Genomic DNA, 18,573 nt, shown 5'->3' with positions numbered 1-18,573 from the left:
GTGCGTAAACTCCAGCTCCATACTCTTTCTCCCACTGTTCAGCTTAGAGGAAGCAATTTCCCACTTCTGTACCTGCTTTTCAAGTGTTTAACGGATCTGTAGCTCTCCGGTCTGGTTGCACTGCTCACCTACACTGATGTGGTCCCTTCTAGCTACAACTATCTTCAACATCTGCTGCTTGGGTTTGTAAATACATAAGGCCTTGCCCTGCTTTGGGCTTTTTTTCTGCTACTCCATGCAACATGTCTTTTAAAAAACATACAGAAGACAGTCTCACTGAAACGGGTGAATTTTCAAATATTGTCCATTTCTTTAGATATTCTTGTAATGAATTTCACATCTGTGAGATCTCCCAGTGGCTGTTGCCCACCCTTCAGCTGGACTGCTTTGCATGTCTTGAATGTCCAAGCATCACTAAATTCCTGTGTCCCTCAATGGTTGATAAAGAAAAGAAAATGTTTGTACTTGGCACAAAATAATTTTTTTCTTTGAAGTCACCTGAGGGACAGAGGTCCCATCCTTTTGTACTTTTGGCCTTATGTACTGCATGCTCAAAAAACTGAGACATGACGGTTGGAGATTGGGTTGTACAGGGGCTGGCTTAACATTTTTTGTTTGTCAGTGTCCCTGAAATCTTCTTTTTCTTCAGTTGGCTATCATTGAAGCAAAAACATGAGCTTTCTGACATTTCAAATTGCACTGATGTAAACAATATTACCACAAGTTAAGTGAATGCAGAAGTATCAGATATTCAAGTGTAAAGCCCTAACGAAAACACAATCAACACCCTAATGGTTACCAGACTATAAAATAAACAGGCCTTGGAGGGGGGAGATAGACTTTGCCAAACACTTTAATTTACCATTTGCATTTTGTCTGTGGAAAATAATACTGGATCAAATAGCACAGATGCTTCAAGTTTATAAGATTATAGAGGAACTATGTTTTTTTTTCCTTTAAGCCATCTCTTTAACACATTTATTTTCTTTCTTTGTCACGAATAGTACAGTTTTAATGCCAAAACCATGACAATCTACAAATCATTTACTAAGCTGTATATCACTTATTATATATAACATTCCTCCAGCAATTTAAAAAAAATTATAAGAAAAACAACTGAACAATCAGAATATTCCGTAAAAAGACAAAAGGAGAATCTGGACAAAGTAGCCATCAGACTGCTTTATATTAAGTTTTGGATAGGGGACTTTTTTATTAATAAGAGAACCTTACTTTATATTTTGTACAATTGCTTTGAGTTGCATTCATCAGAACTTATTGAAGCCCAAGAAGGTAGTGAAAATAGTAGTGATCTTTGTTTAGCATAAAAACCAAACACTATAAAGTTGATATTGTTTGAGCTCCACTCCCTGTGGGTGAAAAAAATCCCAAAGAAAGCCTATCACGTTTGAAAACGCCTCAAAACAAGTTGGTGACTAATGACAAAGCTCATGTGCTCAACCGAAAAATGATCACTAAAACTGGCTTGTAGTGTAAATTTAACCACTTCCAGCCCAAGGACGTCATATGGTGTCTTTAAATTTCAGTGGGGATATCTGAATGATACCTGCAGCCATTTCCAACAATAATATAAAAAGCGCAAAAACTTTTGGAAGATACCTCATAGTTAGTTTTGTTCAAAAAAGGCACCACCCCAATCCATTGATTCACTTACAGAGTTTGCAGCTTCTTTATCTTTTAATTCTAGCTAATATTCCAGCTTAAAGTGGTTCTATAGCCTTAACGTTTTCACCTTAATGCATAGCTGCCCCCCAGACCCCCCCCCCTTTTCTTACCTGAGCCCGATCCAATCCAGCGATGTGCACGAGCACAGCGGCTACAGTCGCTGCCTCATTCCTCATTGAACAGATTGATAGCAGTGGGAGCCACTGTCGCCCGCTGCTGTAAATCAAATCCTATGACACAGGGGACATTGCCGAGTCCCGATGTCTGTGTCAATGGATGCAGCAGGAGTACTCGGGAGCAAGCCCGTAAGGGTGCACACAAGGAAAGAGGCTAACCGTGGGGGCACCCAATGAAGCGGAGGGGCCAAGAGTGCGGGCGGGGGACTCCAGAATAAATATTGGGGTTGTTCTGTGCAAAAACATTGCACAGAGTAGGTAAGTATTGGCCTGTTAGTTATTTTTATTTTTTAAAAGAAGAAGGTTTACAACCACTTTAATATAGTGCTGTCACTGCTGCCTTAAGTTTCCTGTTTCAAGGTGGCTCCTTTCTCATGCAGCATCCTATGGAACCCCCCTTGTATGCAGAGTCTACAGTTGTGTTTCCCTACATGGTGTTCATCAATAGAAACACACAGCCCTGTAAGAGCCCTTTCCCACTGCCAGAGTGGGGGCGTCAGTGGTAAAGCACATTTTTGCGACGCTTTTCGGACACTAGCAGGGTGCTTTTAACCTCTGCTAGCGACCGGATAAAGGGTTAAAAGTGCCCGCAAATTGCCACTGCTGAGGCGCCTTGTTTTCAATGGGCAGGGGCGCTTTAGGATCAGTGTATGCACTGCTCCCTAAAGTGCCTCAAAGAAGCTTCTTCCAGGACTTTTTGTGACATCCTGCCAGTGCAGCACCCCTTTCACACTGGAATTGCAGATAAGGATTTTTTCAGGCGCTAATTTTAGCGCTAAAGCGCCTGAAACATGCCTCCAGTGTGAAAGGGGTCTTAGTTGTAAATTGCAAGCACTAGGTTGAGAATTTCAACAAGTAGTTTTCTTAGTAATATTTTTTGTGTTCAATGATTTAAACTAAAAAAATGCTGATTGTGAAGAAAGTAAACAACTTCTAAAGTATAATCCATGCTGCTCTTGTTAGATAAATACATTTCTTCGTGGCCCATAAAGGCAACAGAATAACTAGAATATCTCCCTGGATTTGCATTTTACTATTTATTACTGGTAGCCATTTATATTTTATGTTATTAGACAGGACTAAAACAAAAGGCTATTTCACATTATTATATTTCACATAGCTCTAACATTGAAGAGTCCCCTTTGTATACAAAGGATACACTTTTTTCAGTTGCAAGGAGTGCCCTTATATAATCCCAACAACCCTAAATTGATTGCATTTTCCATAAGGGCTTATATTTACGTTATATATTCAGTATTTATACAAAGTGATCATAACACCCCAATAATTGACTCTTCTCAAGGGTGAATACATTCAGTTTTAGTAAATCTAGGCCCATTCACAATAGGTGAATAAGGGAGAGTCTGATCCATCACAGGACTCTCTCCTCCATTCACAGATCATGTTATGGCCAGTGTAATTAATAACATAACTTTCCTCAATGGAGGAGGAGGAAGCGGGTTTTGTCCCCGCCAGACCAATCTGTTCTGTCTGAAGACCTGGAGATCTTAACCACTGCAGCTCCAGAAGTTTGGGAGATCACATATATCTGCAGTGAAGAGTTCTCCAAGATATGGCTGCTCACCCATTGTGGGACATACTTCATCACAGGTGAATGATCTGACTAAAGATGTGTGAATGTTTTACACTATGGAGCATCTTCAGCTTTTTTTTCTTCTCTGCAATGTGGACTGTTGGTGGTAAATTGCCCCTAAAGAGAATTGATTGGCTGAATGAGGCTTGGAGGGGTTAAAAGACCACCTGGAATATCTTGGTTATAGCATGGTTTACATTTGCGGTGGATGATTATTGGTTGCTGCTGGATAGCACACTGAATACTACTGGATACTTCACTGAGATTTATACTTACATGGACTGCACTTTGTATTAGTGGTTATTATTGGATACCACATTTAACCTCCCTGGCGGTACGATTATTTCAGATTTTAGGTGCTGAAAGCGGTCCAATTATTTTGAATGAAAATTTGCAGTTTTATATTGTAGGCCCGTAATTCCTAGTTATAACTCACTTAAATCTGTCCAAACCAGAGTCTAGTAGAAATCCCGGGTATGATAAAGTTTGAAAAATGAAATCATAAATTATAACATAATAAATAACTATAAATAATTATACCAAATAATAATATAACAATAATAAAAATTATTCAATAATGTAATCAAAAACACTGAAATTTGCTCAGTTGCAGAATTGTCACTGTCATTACTTTTCAGTATTTGATGACGGATCTCCCTACAAATCGCTATCCCTCAATTCTGCGAGTGATTCCAATTTATTATCACTGTTTTCTAGCTGGTCTAAAACCATTTTTGACATAAAGGGACAGTTTTGGTTGCTATGGACAATCTCTAGTTTCCAGGCATAAAGAACAGTTTTTATAATATAAAACTGCATGCAGAACACTGGAGAAACCACTAGGGGATGTGAAATAATTACATACAGCAATGTAATCTGTAAGAGTACATTATACTGTATGTAATGTGTGTGTTTTACTTTTTGAATTTGGCGCCGTTCTCTGTCCCTGTGCATTGCAACGCTCGCAGGGAACGGAGCTCAGCGACGTGATAGATCGAGCGGAGCACTGCTCGCTCGTACAGCGGAGGGACATCGCTGGATCCAGGGGACAAGGTAAGTAAGCTCATCCTGGATCCAGCGATGCAATCTGGCTCAGGGTTACCGCTAATGGTACTAAATTTTCATCCCGAGCCAGACTCGGGAATACCGCCAGGGGGGTTAAAATTTACATGTGCTTAGTTTGCATCTATTGAATTTTGCCATTTTGTTTGCTTACTTTCACATTTTCATGGTTCACAAGGTTTGAATTAAGAAGGATCTATTTGTTTAACTGACTTCATCTGCAGATCATCCCTTTGATTTGCACATGAATGAAACAGAGTAAATAAAAAAGTAACAATGTTACTAATTATCTCCTTAACTTATATCTGAACAGTGTTTATGTATGAAGATTTGGTAGTGTTTTTAGAGTCTATGTTTTTGGTATGCTGATATAAAAGCTTCATGTGTCAACAATTGTTAATCGCTCTGTACTATTCACTTATTTATTTGTAACATGCTCTCCTTATGAGTTCAATATACACAATTTGTATCACTTGGCACCTGGAGATGGATTTGGCACTATTGTCTTCTACTGTATTGTTTTCTTGTTCTTATAATGTGATTTCTTTCTCTTTGGAAAAAATATTTTTCTTCTTCAATAAAAAGATTATGAAACTAAGAACATTGCAATAGCAGAAAGAAGAATGTTAGCTGTCTTCTGACAGTTCATCATCCTTACACCAGGCCTGACCTGGCAGGGATCTACGGAAGTTTTTTATTCTGAAAACTGCATCAATCCCATTAGAAACTGGTGCATTGTCTGCACTTGATTAATATTACATGCTGACATAGAACGGTGCAGATAGATCTGAAATAGGGCTATCTGCTTAGTTATTGTGGAGCACACCACAAGGGCCAGGCTCCCTGCTTTAGGTTTAAATTTAAAGTCATAGCTCTCTTTAGGATTCCAACATGGCCCCAATAATGCTATACTGAGAACATTAACAAACATCCTTGTAAGTCTCCATTTGTCAGGAATCCAAATTTAGTCCCTGGAGCTCTATTTTCTCATCACTTAACCTCCCTGGCGGTATGATTATTTCAGATTTTTGGTGCTGAAAGCAGTACAATTATTTTGCATGGAAATTTGGGTTTCATATTGTAGGGCTGTAATTCTTAGGAATAACTTAAATTTGTCCAAACCAGAGTCTAGTAGACATCCCGGGTATGATAAAAGTTTGAAAAATAAATTATAAATTATAATACAATAAATAATTCTAACAAATAATAATAAAAAGTATGCAATAATGTAAGATTAGATTTAGTGTTTGATGACAAATTTCCCCACAAATCATTATCGCTCAATTCTGCAAGTGATTCTAATTTATTATCACTATTTTCTAGCTGGTCTATAACCACTTTTGACATAAATGGACACTTTTTGGTTGCTATGGACAATCTCCAAATTCCAGGCAGAAAAAAAAGTATTTATAATATAAAAGTGCATGCAGAGCACTAGATAGACCACTAGGGACAAAGGGGATGTGTATTTTTTTGATACAGTATTGTAATCTGTAAGATTACATTGTACTGTATGTGTACTGTATTTTTACTTTTTTGAATTTGGCGCCATTCTAAGTCCCCAAGCATCGCAGGGAACAGAGCTCAGCGGAACTTGGCAATGTGTGAATCGAGCGAGGAGACAACTCGCACACACAGAGACATTGCAGGATCCAGGGGACAAGGTAAGTAAGCTCATCCTGGATCCAGCAATGCGATCCAGAGTCTGGCTCGGGGTTACCGCTAATAGTACTGAAATTCCACCCCGAGCCAGACTTGGGAATACCGCCTGGGGGGTTAAAATAGCTCCTTTTTCTGTCCTCCTCAAAATTCACCCCACAGAATCTCACATATAATGTAAACCACAAAGAAGTGTTTCTAATAGTGAAAAACAATATGACCCATGAAAAAATGTGTGATACTCTTTATAACTTGCCTTTTACATACAAAATAAGAAAAACACTGTTATTATAATGTAAGAGATTGGATTATCAGTGAAAACATTACAGGGCATGGGAGGCTCTAGTTTGTACCCTATACAAAGACTGGCTTTGGGAAGATTCAGAACCCTAAACTACAGCCGTGGCCAAAAGTTTGGAGAATGACACAAATATTAATTGTCACAAAGTTTGCTGCCTCTTTGCCATGAAAATGAATTTAATCCTATACAAAAACATTTCCCCCTGCATTTGTGAAGAAGGCTTTAGGGGGCCCAAGAAAGTCCAGCAAGTGCCAGTACTGTGTCCTACAGTTGATTCAGTTGTGGGATCGGGGCACGGCTAGTGCAGAGCTTTCTCAGGAATGGCAGCAGGCAGGTTAATTGTATCTGCCAGCACAGTGAGGCGAAGACTTTTGGAGGATGTCCTGGTGTCAAGAAGGGCATCAAAGAAGCCACTTCACTCCAAGAAAAACATCAGGGACAGACTGATATTCTGCAAAAGCTACAGGGATTCGACTGCTGAGGATTGAGGTAAAGTAATTTTCTCTGATGAATCCCCTTTCCGATTATTTGGGGCATCCGGAAAAATCCTTGTCCGGAGAAGAAAAGGTGAGTGCTACCATCAGTCTTGTGTCATGCCAACAGTAATGCAACCTAAGAGTATTCATGTGTGGTGTTGCTTCTCAGCCAAGGGAGTGGGCTCACTCACAATTTTGCCTGAGAACACAGCCATGAATAAACAATGGTACAAAAACATCCACGAGACCAACTTCTGCCAATCATCCAAGAACAGTTTGATGATGAACAATGCCTTTTCCAGCATGATGGAGCACCTTGCCATAAGGCAAAAGTGATAACTAAGTGGCTAGGGGAACAAAACATTGACATTTTGGGTCCATGGACAGGAAACTCCCTGTACCTTAATCCCATTGAGAACTTGTGGCCAATCCTCAAGGAGCGGGTGAACAAAAAAAACCCTGACAAATTCTGACAAATTCTAAGCACTGATTATGCAAGAATGGGCTGTCATCAGTCAGGGTGTGGCCCAGAAGTTGATTGACAGCATGCCAGGGCAAACTGTAGAGGTCTTGAAAAAGAAGGGTCAACACTGCAAATATGGACTCTTTGCATTAAGTTAATGTATTGTCAATAAAACCCTTTGACACTTATGAAATGTTTGTAATTATACTTCAGTATGCCATAGTAACATCTAACAAAAAGATCTATAAACACTGAAGCCGCAGTGAAAATTCATATTTGTGTCATTCTCAAAACTTTAGGCTACAACCATATAAATCAAATATTGTAATTCATTTAATCTAGAACAAACCACTGGTATTTTCCATGGTTACAGAAGGGATGTAATGACTAAGTTACTGTTTAATTCAAAATAAAGAAAGTAAAATCTTGTTCAATTAAAGCGGCTTTTGATCTAAATACTGAATAGACCTTCCTATGGATCCATTGTTTTTAATGCTCTTAATTTCTAAATTCCTTCTTTCCATGTGACCAGTCCAAGTTTAATTATTAGGAATTTTGAAATAAATACCATACTGGCAGCAGCTGCAAAGAAAGAATTTCACAATATCCAATTAGTCTATACGGCAAACAACTGCTCATTTCCCAGCAGAGTTACCTTAACATGACTGAATAGGTGCCCATTGTGTTATTTTTTTGGCAGGCAAACTATACTCTGGGTAAGATCAGTTTATCTACTTTTCTACTTAGGAAGAAATGATAAACAGCATACCACTTCAAACTGTCCTTAGTAAGCTTGCTTTGCATATAGGCATCTAAATAAAAACTTGAACATAGACATTAGATAACAGCCTATATGGGGAACCTACATACCCTGTCATCTACATACACTTTAACCTGGCTTTACACAGTAAACCCTAATACAGGCATACCCCACTTTTAAGTACACAATGAGGTTTATTTACTAAAGCTGGAAAGTGCAAAATCAGGTTCACTTCTGTATATAAACTAATGAGTTTCCAGGTTTTATTACCAAAGCTTAATTGAACAAGCTGGGTTAAGATGCTCATTGGTTTCTATGCAGAAGTGAGCCTGATTTTGCACTTTCCAGCTTTAGTAAATAAACCCCATTGTGTACTTAAAAGTGGGGTATGCCTGTATTGAACTTCTCACAATTGCTCCCTTTTAGTCTGTTACATATACCATTAAAAGTAATTTATCTGTTCAATAAGCACAAAAAATAGTTATGGCAGATATATTTTAATCTAATAACTTACATTGCTTCCAGCTATTTTTGTGGGCTACAAAACACCTCACTTTATGTTGTGGTGATGATGGTGGAGGTGTTCTGTACTTCTGTCCTAGGTTAACAATTCTGCTTCTTCATAGATACAGTACAATGAGTGAGCATTGTTACCCTAAAACAGGATGCGTGTTGCAGACATGCTGTTTGGTGCACTACTTTTCCCATGGTTTAGTAAGTTATACAGTCCATTCAAAAGAATGGGCTGTCAACACGCACTGCACAGGAACTACAAAACACGCACTGCACAGAAACAAGTTGAGAATCGCATGGAAACAGTGGGGTTGATTTACTAAAGGTTAAACAGACTGTGCATTATTCAAAGTGCAGTTGCTAAAGTAAATGAGGTAAAGCTTCGCTTTGCAAAGAATTCCCCAATCATATGCAAGGAAAATAAAAAAATAAAAACGCATTTTTGCTTACACATGATTGGGCAATGGAACTCAGCAGAGCTTCTGCTCATTTACTAAGCTCTAGAGCAGCTGCACTTGCAGAGTGCACAGTCTATTTGCCTTTAGTAAATCAACCCCAGTTTTAACAGGATATAAGAATAGAAGGAGACACTTTACGAAGTGTCAGTTTGTGAACAGAATTCGGAGGATGATTTCTCCTCATCAGATTTGCTTTCTTCTTTACAGGTGACTCCTCTGTTGGTATTTCTGTTTAAGTGTCAAAATCACTTTAGGTCAATCTCTATTAAAATGATGGATTACCACTGGTGTCCATTGGTGCAAATAATCTGCAAGATGTTTGATGAAACACCCATTTTATAAAAAACTTTCTGATGTTTTTATGTTATATGTATAATAGGCTTTGCTCTGGTAAATTGATCTTATTTGAAATACTTTGAAGACATTACTCGGGACAGCTTTATAAAGAAGTAGGAACATATTTTTCCCTAACAAAATAGTGAAATATATATTACGACCTTGATAAATAGGCCCCAAAGAAATGCAGGCTTGTGAAATAAAGCAATGCAAAAACAACAATGACATGAAAAGTGCAGTAACCAGATTCCACTTTGTGGAAGTCTGATCCATACAAATTACTTTGGAGTGGTTTCTATAGGTTACTCTGATTTGAAATTGGCTTTTTTTTCCTTTTCGAAAAAGTCAAACAGAAATGTAATTATTTGCTTTACCTGGCATGCTGCGGTATCTGCATTGCCCAGTCATCGGGTCATATTCCTGGTTATCATCAGCACAAAGGCAGAGGAATGAGCCTTCTACATTTTCACATCGGGCCTCACCACAGACTCCACTCAGCATTTCACATTCATTTACATCTGGAAAATGGAGAATTGTTATAAGGATACATTCCTTCTTACTGACAGCTCTTCACAGAACTGCTCTTTTTATGCCAGCAAAGTTGCTGGCACAAGCAAACCCCCATGTGCACAATTAAATCCTATAGCTGGTGAGCTGAATTAAATAAATACTAGAATTTCCTGACTGTGGAGAAATGCTTATTGTGCACTGTTGGTGCTAAAGTATCAGTCCAGGAAAGTATGCAGTATGTCAAAGCAAAATTCTCAAACTTCCAGCAATCAGGACTATTTCCTTTGCCCTGTCCCTATTCACAATGGAATGCCAGACAGCTACAAAACACTATTAAAGCACATTCTTACCTGCCAAAATATTCATAATCAATTCAGCAGGAACCGGATGACTTTCAGTACATGTGAACTGCTGCCTGTTCAGCAGAATGGTCTGACGGTTTTGCTGGACAACCAGCATTCGATCAGCGCTTGTAGCCAATGGGTGCAAACGCTGATCAATATATTGTGAATACAGAATACTTAGCAGGAGAGATCCCTGCATCACACATTACTGTTTTTTTTTTGTTTGTTTGTTTTTTGTTCATCCTGTGGGTTGAATGAAAAAAAAACTGATATGAGAAGATTGTTCTCCAATCATATAAGAAATGAAATAGCTATAGAATACCTCAAAGCTCAGCAAACAGCCTTAGGCTGCTTTCACACTGGGGCTGTGCGGGCGTCGGCGGTAAAGCACTGCTATTTTTAGCGGCGCTTTACCGTCGTTTTAGCGGCAGTCTGCGGGCGGTAGCGGGGTGGTTTTAACCCCCGCTAGCGGCCGAAAAAGGGTTAAAACCGCCCGCAAAGCGCTGCTGCAGCGGCGCTTTGCCGGCGGTATTGCCGCGCTGTCCCATTGATTTCAATGGGTAGGAGCGGTTTAGGAGCGGTGAATACACCGCTCCTTCACCGCTCCAAAGATGCGGCTAGCAGGACTTTTTTCACTGTCCTGCCAGCGCACCGCTCCAGTGTGAAAGCCCTCTGGCTTTCACACTGGAGTGAAAGGGGCCGGTTTTTTTCAGGCGCTACACAGGCGCTATTTTTAGCGCTGTAACGCCTGAATACCGCCCCAGTGTGAAAGCAGCCTTAAAGACAATTGCAGAGGCAAGAAAATATAACCTATTGTTCCTTCAAAACAAAAGTGGAAATGAAATTAGGACATAAGTAAAAGCACTCATTATTATTATTATTATACAAGTTTTATATAGTGCCAACAGTTTGCGCAGCACTTTACAACATGAAGGAAGACATGAGGAATCAGAGGGCCCTGCTCCTTACTTACTCATACAACAAAAGACATGGTTATCTGGAGAAAAAATATCTCACTCAGATTTAGACATTAGATATCTTTTAGATGTTCCAAATACCATATGATACGCTGCATAAATAGTCCTAATGTTATGGGGCCATAGAAAAAATCTAGCTAAAACAGTTCAACCTGGTTGATCCTTAAAGTGGTATTAAAGGTTCGGCTTTTTAAAAACAAAACAAAAAACAAAACACAGAGCACCCCCGATCCTCTTCTTCTCAGGTCCCCCTTTGCTCCTGGCTCCTCCCCTTTGACCAGTGCCCCCAATAACAAACCGCTTGCTATGAGAGCACTGGTGTGTGCTCATTCCCGAGTCCTGCTCTGTGTGTCCATAAGACACATAGAGCCACATCTAGGCCCCACCCCCCACTCTGTCCCAATGGCTCCCACTGCTGTCTCAGCCAATAAGGAGAGGGAGTACCAGGACCGCCGAGGCTCTCGTGCACATCGCTGGATCAAGAGGGATCCCAGGTGAGTATTAGGATGGGCTGTGTCCCTGAAGGGTTTTCACCCTCATTCACATATATGACTGTATCACTGGCTTTAAATCTTTTTTTTTTTGATCAGCAAGCCAGTTGATCAAAATAATAAAAAAAAAATTCCCCCAGGCACACAATTAAGGTGGATGAATGAATCCTGTGTTATTGTATTCTGACAGCAGGGACTCATCTGCTGCCAGAATACGCTGATCAGTGCTGCAGTCTTTTGGATGCATGTGCTGATCGAGTGGAAATTTTCCAACATTCTCGTTCAAGAGCAGTTGATTGTTAGACTCACTTCTCTTTAGCAGAAACGGCCATAGATGGATCGGAATTTGGCCAGTCCCTGCTGAACCTGGCAAATTTTGATCCATCCATAACCATCTTTAATTTCTCTAATTATGGTTGACTTGTGTCTCCTTTGGACTAAGTAACTTCACACCTTGTGTCTTTGGTATAGATGTCAGTGTTGTAAAATCAATATGCTTTGTAACTTCAAATTTACTTTCCTTTTACTGTTACTTCTTTACCCCTTTCAATGCTGCATGAAAATATATAGTTACCTGTGAAATACTCAAATTGATTACGAGACAAAATTTGAGATCGTAATTATTAGATATAATACAGAGAGTATAATATATGGCAATGTTGCAGACATGCATGCTTTTTCATTCCAGTTCTAAAACAGGGGTTAGAAACTGACAACTTACCCACACACCCTTGCCCATCTAGTGAGTCTTGGTACCCCTGGTAACAGAGGCAACGATATGAACCATTGGTGTTTTCACAAAACCCTTGAATGCATAGCGTGCTGTTAGTACATTCATCAACATCTGAAAATGAGACATGTTTTTGATCAAAGGACATGACACAACTATAATAAGACACCCTATACACTGATTTGTGACAAAAATCAACAACAAGCAAATTATGCATACATAAATGGTAGCTCCACACTTCTTTCAATATGTCTCCATAAGTTAAATAAATGTCTAACTTATTTTCAGGAACAAAAAGATTTTCAATGTATTTTTATTTTGTGCTCCGTTTTGTTTTCTGAAATATTTATAATTGCAGGGCCAATATCTGAGGTGTACAGGAAGGACCACTGGAATATCTTGGCACCATAGGTCAGTAGGGTGTGTGCAATGCAATACAGGATATTGGGGAGACACCAACACATTGTGTTCAGGAAGAGGAGCTATAGAGAACAAAGTTGTATTTGCAGGTACTACATGGGGTCTGGTTTTAGTTGAATATTGTGCTGATTGGAAGATGGTAACATGACTGGTGGATGAAGAAAGATACCTTTTCCCAAGAATGCTCCCATATGGGTTCTGACAATTGATATAAACGTGAATCATTTATTTTAGCCGGACTGGAAATAACTCAGACTGGACCATGTCCTGGCTTTGAGTGTCCCAGGTAGTCTCCTGGATAGGGCTGTTCATGGTGTGCAAGAACACCCAAGAGGGATTATTATTTAGCCCTCCTCCTAGGCGAGGGGTGGAGAGAGATCTTGTCAATTGCTGTGACTTTGGTTGAAACTTCTTTTTGTGAACCTGCATCAATGGAAGTTTTATTTATGCTGAATCTACTGCTTGACTTGCATAAAAGCGTAGATTGTGATAATGCGTAGTGTACTTTTTTTAAAGCTGATTTATTAAAATTCCCTCACTCCACTGGCCTCAAATGATTTTTTTGAAACATTGTGGCACAAAAGATTATTACCACGTTAGATGAACACTTTAACATCTGAAGCAAAAAGATGAATTGACTGCAAAGTGAGTGTTTAATGCATGATTGAAGCAGCTCAGTTTCTTCTGCAGTTTCTCTGGAACTATTGGCATTAAAATGTGTCTGTAGTCTCCTAAATATAACTATGTAACCTATATACTTTTTTAGCGGTCTAATATTTGATTTAGTCCACAAGCAACATGGTGGGCTATGCAGCATGTAAATGTTTTTAACTTAAGCATTTTTTTGTAATATTTTTAAGCTTCTCTAATTTTTTTCAAATATTGGTGTTCCCAACGTTATTCTATTTTGTATTGTCTTATAATGCTTCATTTGGTGGGTAATATAGAATATCCCTGTGTACCATGGTTCCTGACAACATGTCTAGCTATATCAATCAAAAGCTCAGTAATCACTTTCCAGGAACATTCTCCTCTCTGTTTTCTATTAAATTTCATTGCTTACTTGTAGTTTCAAGTATGTGCACACAGCTAAGTTTGCATTGGAATATATTCACACATATTGGTGCATGCAAAAACATTCCATAAATTAGAAGAAAACTGAGCATTTTCTTTTAACACATGCAAAGCTTTTGTGCTCTCCAATTTAGTAAATCATGATACATTTCTCTAAAGTTTGTGGTTACAATTATTTACAGAGAAAAAAAAAGAAAAAAAAAGGACAATGATGTAGATCAAGTTTATTTATCCTGCTGATCACTTTTTACCTCTATATATATGTTTAAAAACTAACTATGATCACATTCCCAGAGGACTAGCTGAAACTCCAGTATTTTTATATTTTATATGCTGTGCATTACAATGCAATGCGCATAAATATTGAAAGAGGTCTATATACCACATTTAAACTTTACATTGTACCATCGCAGTGTTATACACACCATAATATATCTCCAGTATTTATTCAAAACAATTCAAAGGCCCCACAAAATAATGTGTTAAAATTGGCAGCATTACCCCTACAGTAGCTGTTAATAACTTGCACTTCTCATCTGTAGTCCCAGCAGTAAGTGAACCGTTCTTACATAATGTGTCTGTTCCACAAGAGCTGTATTATTTTACTTGTTGTGCACAGAAGGATTTAAGATGTAAGACAGAAGTCTGCAGGAGCATCAAATATATTGTTTAATGCAGATAGCAGACCTGCGGTGAGAGCCTTTTAAAGACTGAAACGTATCCACCAGATGGTAACAAGATCAACATTAAGTCAAAGTGTTTCTTTCCAGCAAACCTCTAGTGATTCTACAGTCAAAACCACTTCACAACAGTTCTTGAAATACCAGCCAGAATAGATAAATATTCAACAGGAATTCTCTGGTCAGTGTGGCTGAATTCAGCTTGAGAAATCGCCAGATTTTCATAAAAAAAAAAAGTGAAAACCCGTTTTTATTGGTGTTAGGGGTCAGCTTTAAATGTGGAACTTGCAGAGAGGTACTCCAGACGCCAAAGTGCATTTAAGGGCTTCCTGCTTGTGTTTATTCATCTCCGTTGCATCACATACAATAAAAGAGATTCCCTAGCTGGGGTCGGAGTCAGAACAGTCCAACTTACAAGAAAATATTCATGGCTAGATGTGAGACAAGGACCTGCAGGCCTGTTCCAACATAGTCTGCATGCAGTCTCTTAATGAAACAGACCCCCCCCCCCCTGCACATCTCAAAAAAAACATTTTAAATGTTTACGCAGATTGGGAAATGGTGTGACCAGTGGTTAACCCCTGTCTACCACATAAAACATCAAACATTAGAACCTAGGCAGCAGGTAAACCCAATCTATGACTCTGTCCTGGACTGAAAGGGGCTGTTAGTCACAATGGGTAATCATATCAGTAACTGTCACAAACTGATGGAAATCAGGTCTGGCATGCATCCTTTTATGCATGTCTACACCTCTTAGAGTAGGCAAATATCTTTCAGTCACAATTCTACTGTCACAATCTAGAGTCAGGCTCAGAGGCCAGTAGCTATAGCAGCAGTGAGGCACTTACTGACCAGCTAGATAAGTACAGAAGCAAGTCACCCTGGTGGATACCTGAGGTGCGGAGTCTAAGTACTAACCGATGTTCACAAGAGCTCCTGATGGTGGAGATAGGTTTTGTTGTGTGTTAGCACCAAGTCCCAGCCCTCAGGATCATCCCACCAGGAGGTTAGCAAGCCGGGGTCCAGTAACTGATATAGCCAAAAAAGTGGTTTTAGGTTGGGATCAAGCAGAAGCGTAGTCAAGGAACAAGCCAAGGGTCAGTAACGATTGGTAGCAAAGATACAAACAGCAGCAGGAGTGACAAAAGAGGGATATTGGCTGGAGAGAGCACAATAATCTGGCACACAGGAAGAGCAAAGGTATGCATTTAAGTTCATGAGAAGAGAAAAAGGTTCAAAGTTCAAGACAAACAAGGTTCAAGGCAGGATCATTTAAGGAATTGTCCAGTGAGCATTCCAGCATTTCAGGTGGCTCAGCAAGAAAAGACATCACCTGACACAACAGAGTTCGCAGGTTCATATCTGGGCCCTGACACCTACAGAATCATAGGGTCTGACATATATTTTTATTACCTATAGGGATATGTCAGGATCCCACAGAAATAATTAGAATACAAATTACTCAGATTACTAGATACAGTTGTCATAAACAAGTGATTAATTGAATGTAGGATGAATAAAATATCCCTTTAGATGGTGGGCAATCCAATACCTCCCAATAGGGCTATAGGGGAAGACTGCTGCTTGCGACATCCTTTGACTGTCTTCAGGCATGGACTACTGACTGACCTTCCTAAAGCCTGACAAACCACTGCTTTAAATTCCAGCCTGTGCATACCCCCCTATATTTGTGTCATGACTCATATTTACATATGGCATCATTATGTCGGTGAGCTACGTCATCACATTTTTGCATAATTGACTTCCCTAAATCCCATCCAGTGATCCCCAATCAACTGTGGACAGGGCATTCCCTGCCTCGCAGCTACAACGATCATGGTTGGATCAGACCCCAGTCCCTCTAGGCATGCAGTCCACACCCATGCACTTCAAATGCTGTCAATGACAACTTAATGATGATCTAAGTAGACAGGAATATAGGTGGGTGTGCAGAGTTAATGAATACAGGGCAACATGTAAAAAAACTTGGTGGGTATCATCAAAAATTAAATATGAAAATTCTAATCAAAGCCAGCGTATATATATATATATATATATATATATATATATATATATATATATATATATATATATACAGGGCAGGACTTACCATTGGGCTTGACTGGGCTCAAGCCCATGGGCCCCGCCCAATAGGGGGCCCCGCAGAGATACATAGCCAAGTGTACTCGGCTCGGCTCCGCTCACAGTCCCGCCCTATGATGTACATAACACAGGGACTGGGCATGACTGTGAGCCGAGCCGAGTACTCTCGGCTACTCTCGGCTCCGCTCGGGACTGCGAGAGGACCCAAGAGCCGCCGAGAGTCGTCAAGAGGACCCGAGAGCCGCCAAGAGGACCAGAGAGCCGCCAAGATACACAGGACTCTGTATCTCGGCGACACCATTTTTAAACTTCAAGACTGCAATGACAAGGTTGCAAATGACAAGGCTACACTGACAAGGCTGCAATGACACTGGACAAGGCTGAAGATGGACACTGACAAGGCTGCATTGATAAGCATTTAAATGTAATTTTTTTTCCCTTAAACTTCCCTCCTAAAAGTTTTTTTCCTTAAAATTCCCTCCTAAACTTGGGGTGTGTGTTATAGGCCGGCGCATGTTATACGCTGATAAATACGGTAATGTATAGACGGTAGGGCCCAAAAGTGACTCAAGCCCAGGGGCCCCCACCACCCTAAGTCCTGCCCTGTATATATATATATATATATATATATATATATATATATATAAAATCACTGGTTTCCACTTAGTATATTTGAAAATAGTACTGTATATAAGGTAATGCATAGGTGTGCACAGCCTATAGCATTAGGGTGTGCACCCCAAAGCTCAAACACACATGCCTGTCTCTGCAGCCTCAGTTGCACGGGACAGTGAATACATTTGGAAGTGCTCTGTGCTGAGTGGCTTCCTGTTCATTCAACATTATGAATAAACACAGTGAGTGCTTGTTTTCACTGTGTTCATTTAGAAAAGGAAGGGGCCGGAAAATTACATATTTACTGGCCCCTTCCCCCGCTCTCCATCCTGAAATGTCCCCACAGCAGCAGGGAGGAGAGGAGGGAAGCCAGCAGTACTCCAGGGCAGGTGAGGGCAACACAGGGGGAAGCTCAAGCAGTAGGGGGATTCTAAACCACACGTAGTGATTAGGGTGTGCCCAGGCCCACCTGGCACACCCCCTGCACGCACCTATTCTATTCTAAATTGTTTGATTGATTTATGTAGTAACCTGTAGGTAGCTGTCCTAAATTTGTAATACAAGTTCTCTCACCCACAGTTTAAACAAAGCTATATACATAAGCTCTCATCACAAAATCTAGCACAGATGACTAGATATTTCTAAAATTTGGCTTAAGCTTTGGAAAAATCAGAGACAGCTGGTCCTGACTGTGTGGAAAGAATGAAAGCTTTTGTATATGGACTACAAATACTGAAAGATGTGCTCATATTGTAAATAAACTCTTTTCACCTGATCAATTATCAGCCAAATGTGGCCGGTACTTAGCTCCACACTTACTACAATACATTTCAAGTGAAGAAAATGTCTGTATAGCTTAAAAAAATATGGTAACTGCTTTGAATCGGTTGCTGGACTACCGAACAGTCAGGTATGGCGACAGAAGACTAGAGAGGCAGCAGACAAGTTAATCATAGAGATAATTGGAATTTCTAATCGTGACAGCATTAAAAAAAAATCAAAAACCACAGAACAGCTATATGAAGGCTATATGAAAAACATATTACAAAGCAAGTTCAGTTTTGTAAATTTTTTATAAAGTGTCTAGGATTTTATGCTTTCTTGTATTGACTTTGGGCTGACAGTAAGGGTGTTCCCTTGGA

General features: G+C 39.7%; 1 protein-coding gene across 5 annotated transcripts in view; it reads right to left on the bottom strand.

The window, feature by feature from the left end:
- The window catches only part of LTBP1 (latent transforming growth factor beta binding protein 1), a 466,869-nt gene that overhangs the window by 32,842 nt on the left and 415,454 nt on the right, over positions 1-18,573 (bottom strand). For 3 of the 5 annotated variants that reach the window (XM_077486427.1, XM_077486431.1, XM_077486429.1), the window contains 2 exons: positions 12,528-12,650; positions 9,859-10,002 (listed from right to left, as the gene is read on the bottom strand). In XM_077486427.1, the coding sequence (XP_077342553.1) occupies positions 9,859-10,002; positions 12,528-12,650 (267 nt within the window). The remainder of the gene's footprint in view (positions 1-9,858; positions 10,003-12,527; positions 12,651-18,573) is intronic. The other 2 variants (XM_077486428.1, XM_077486432.1) reach the window with 1 other exon arrangement.

Source organism: Lithobates pipiens, unplaced genomic scaffold, assembly GCF_037356315.1.
Source record: "Lithobates pipiens isolate NorthernLeopardFrog02 unplaced genomic scaffold, aLitPip1_a1.2 Scaffold_18, whole genome shotgun sequence".
NCBI classification, from domain to species: Eukaryota; Metazoa; Chordata; class Amphibia; order Anura; family Ranidae; genus Lithobates; species Lithobates pipiens.
The sequence above is the reverse complement of the archived record's forward strand: the minus strand, read 5'-3'. Positions and strand labels throughout refer to the sequence as shown.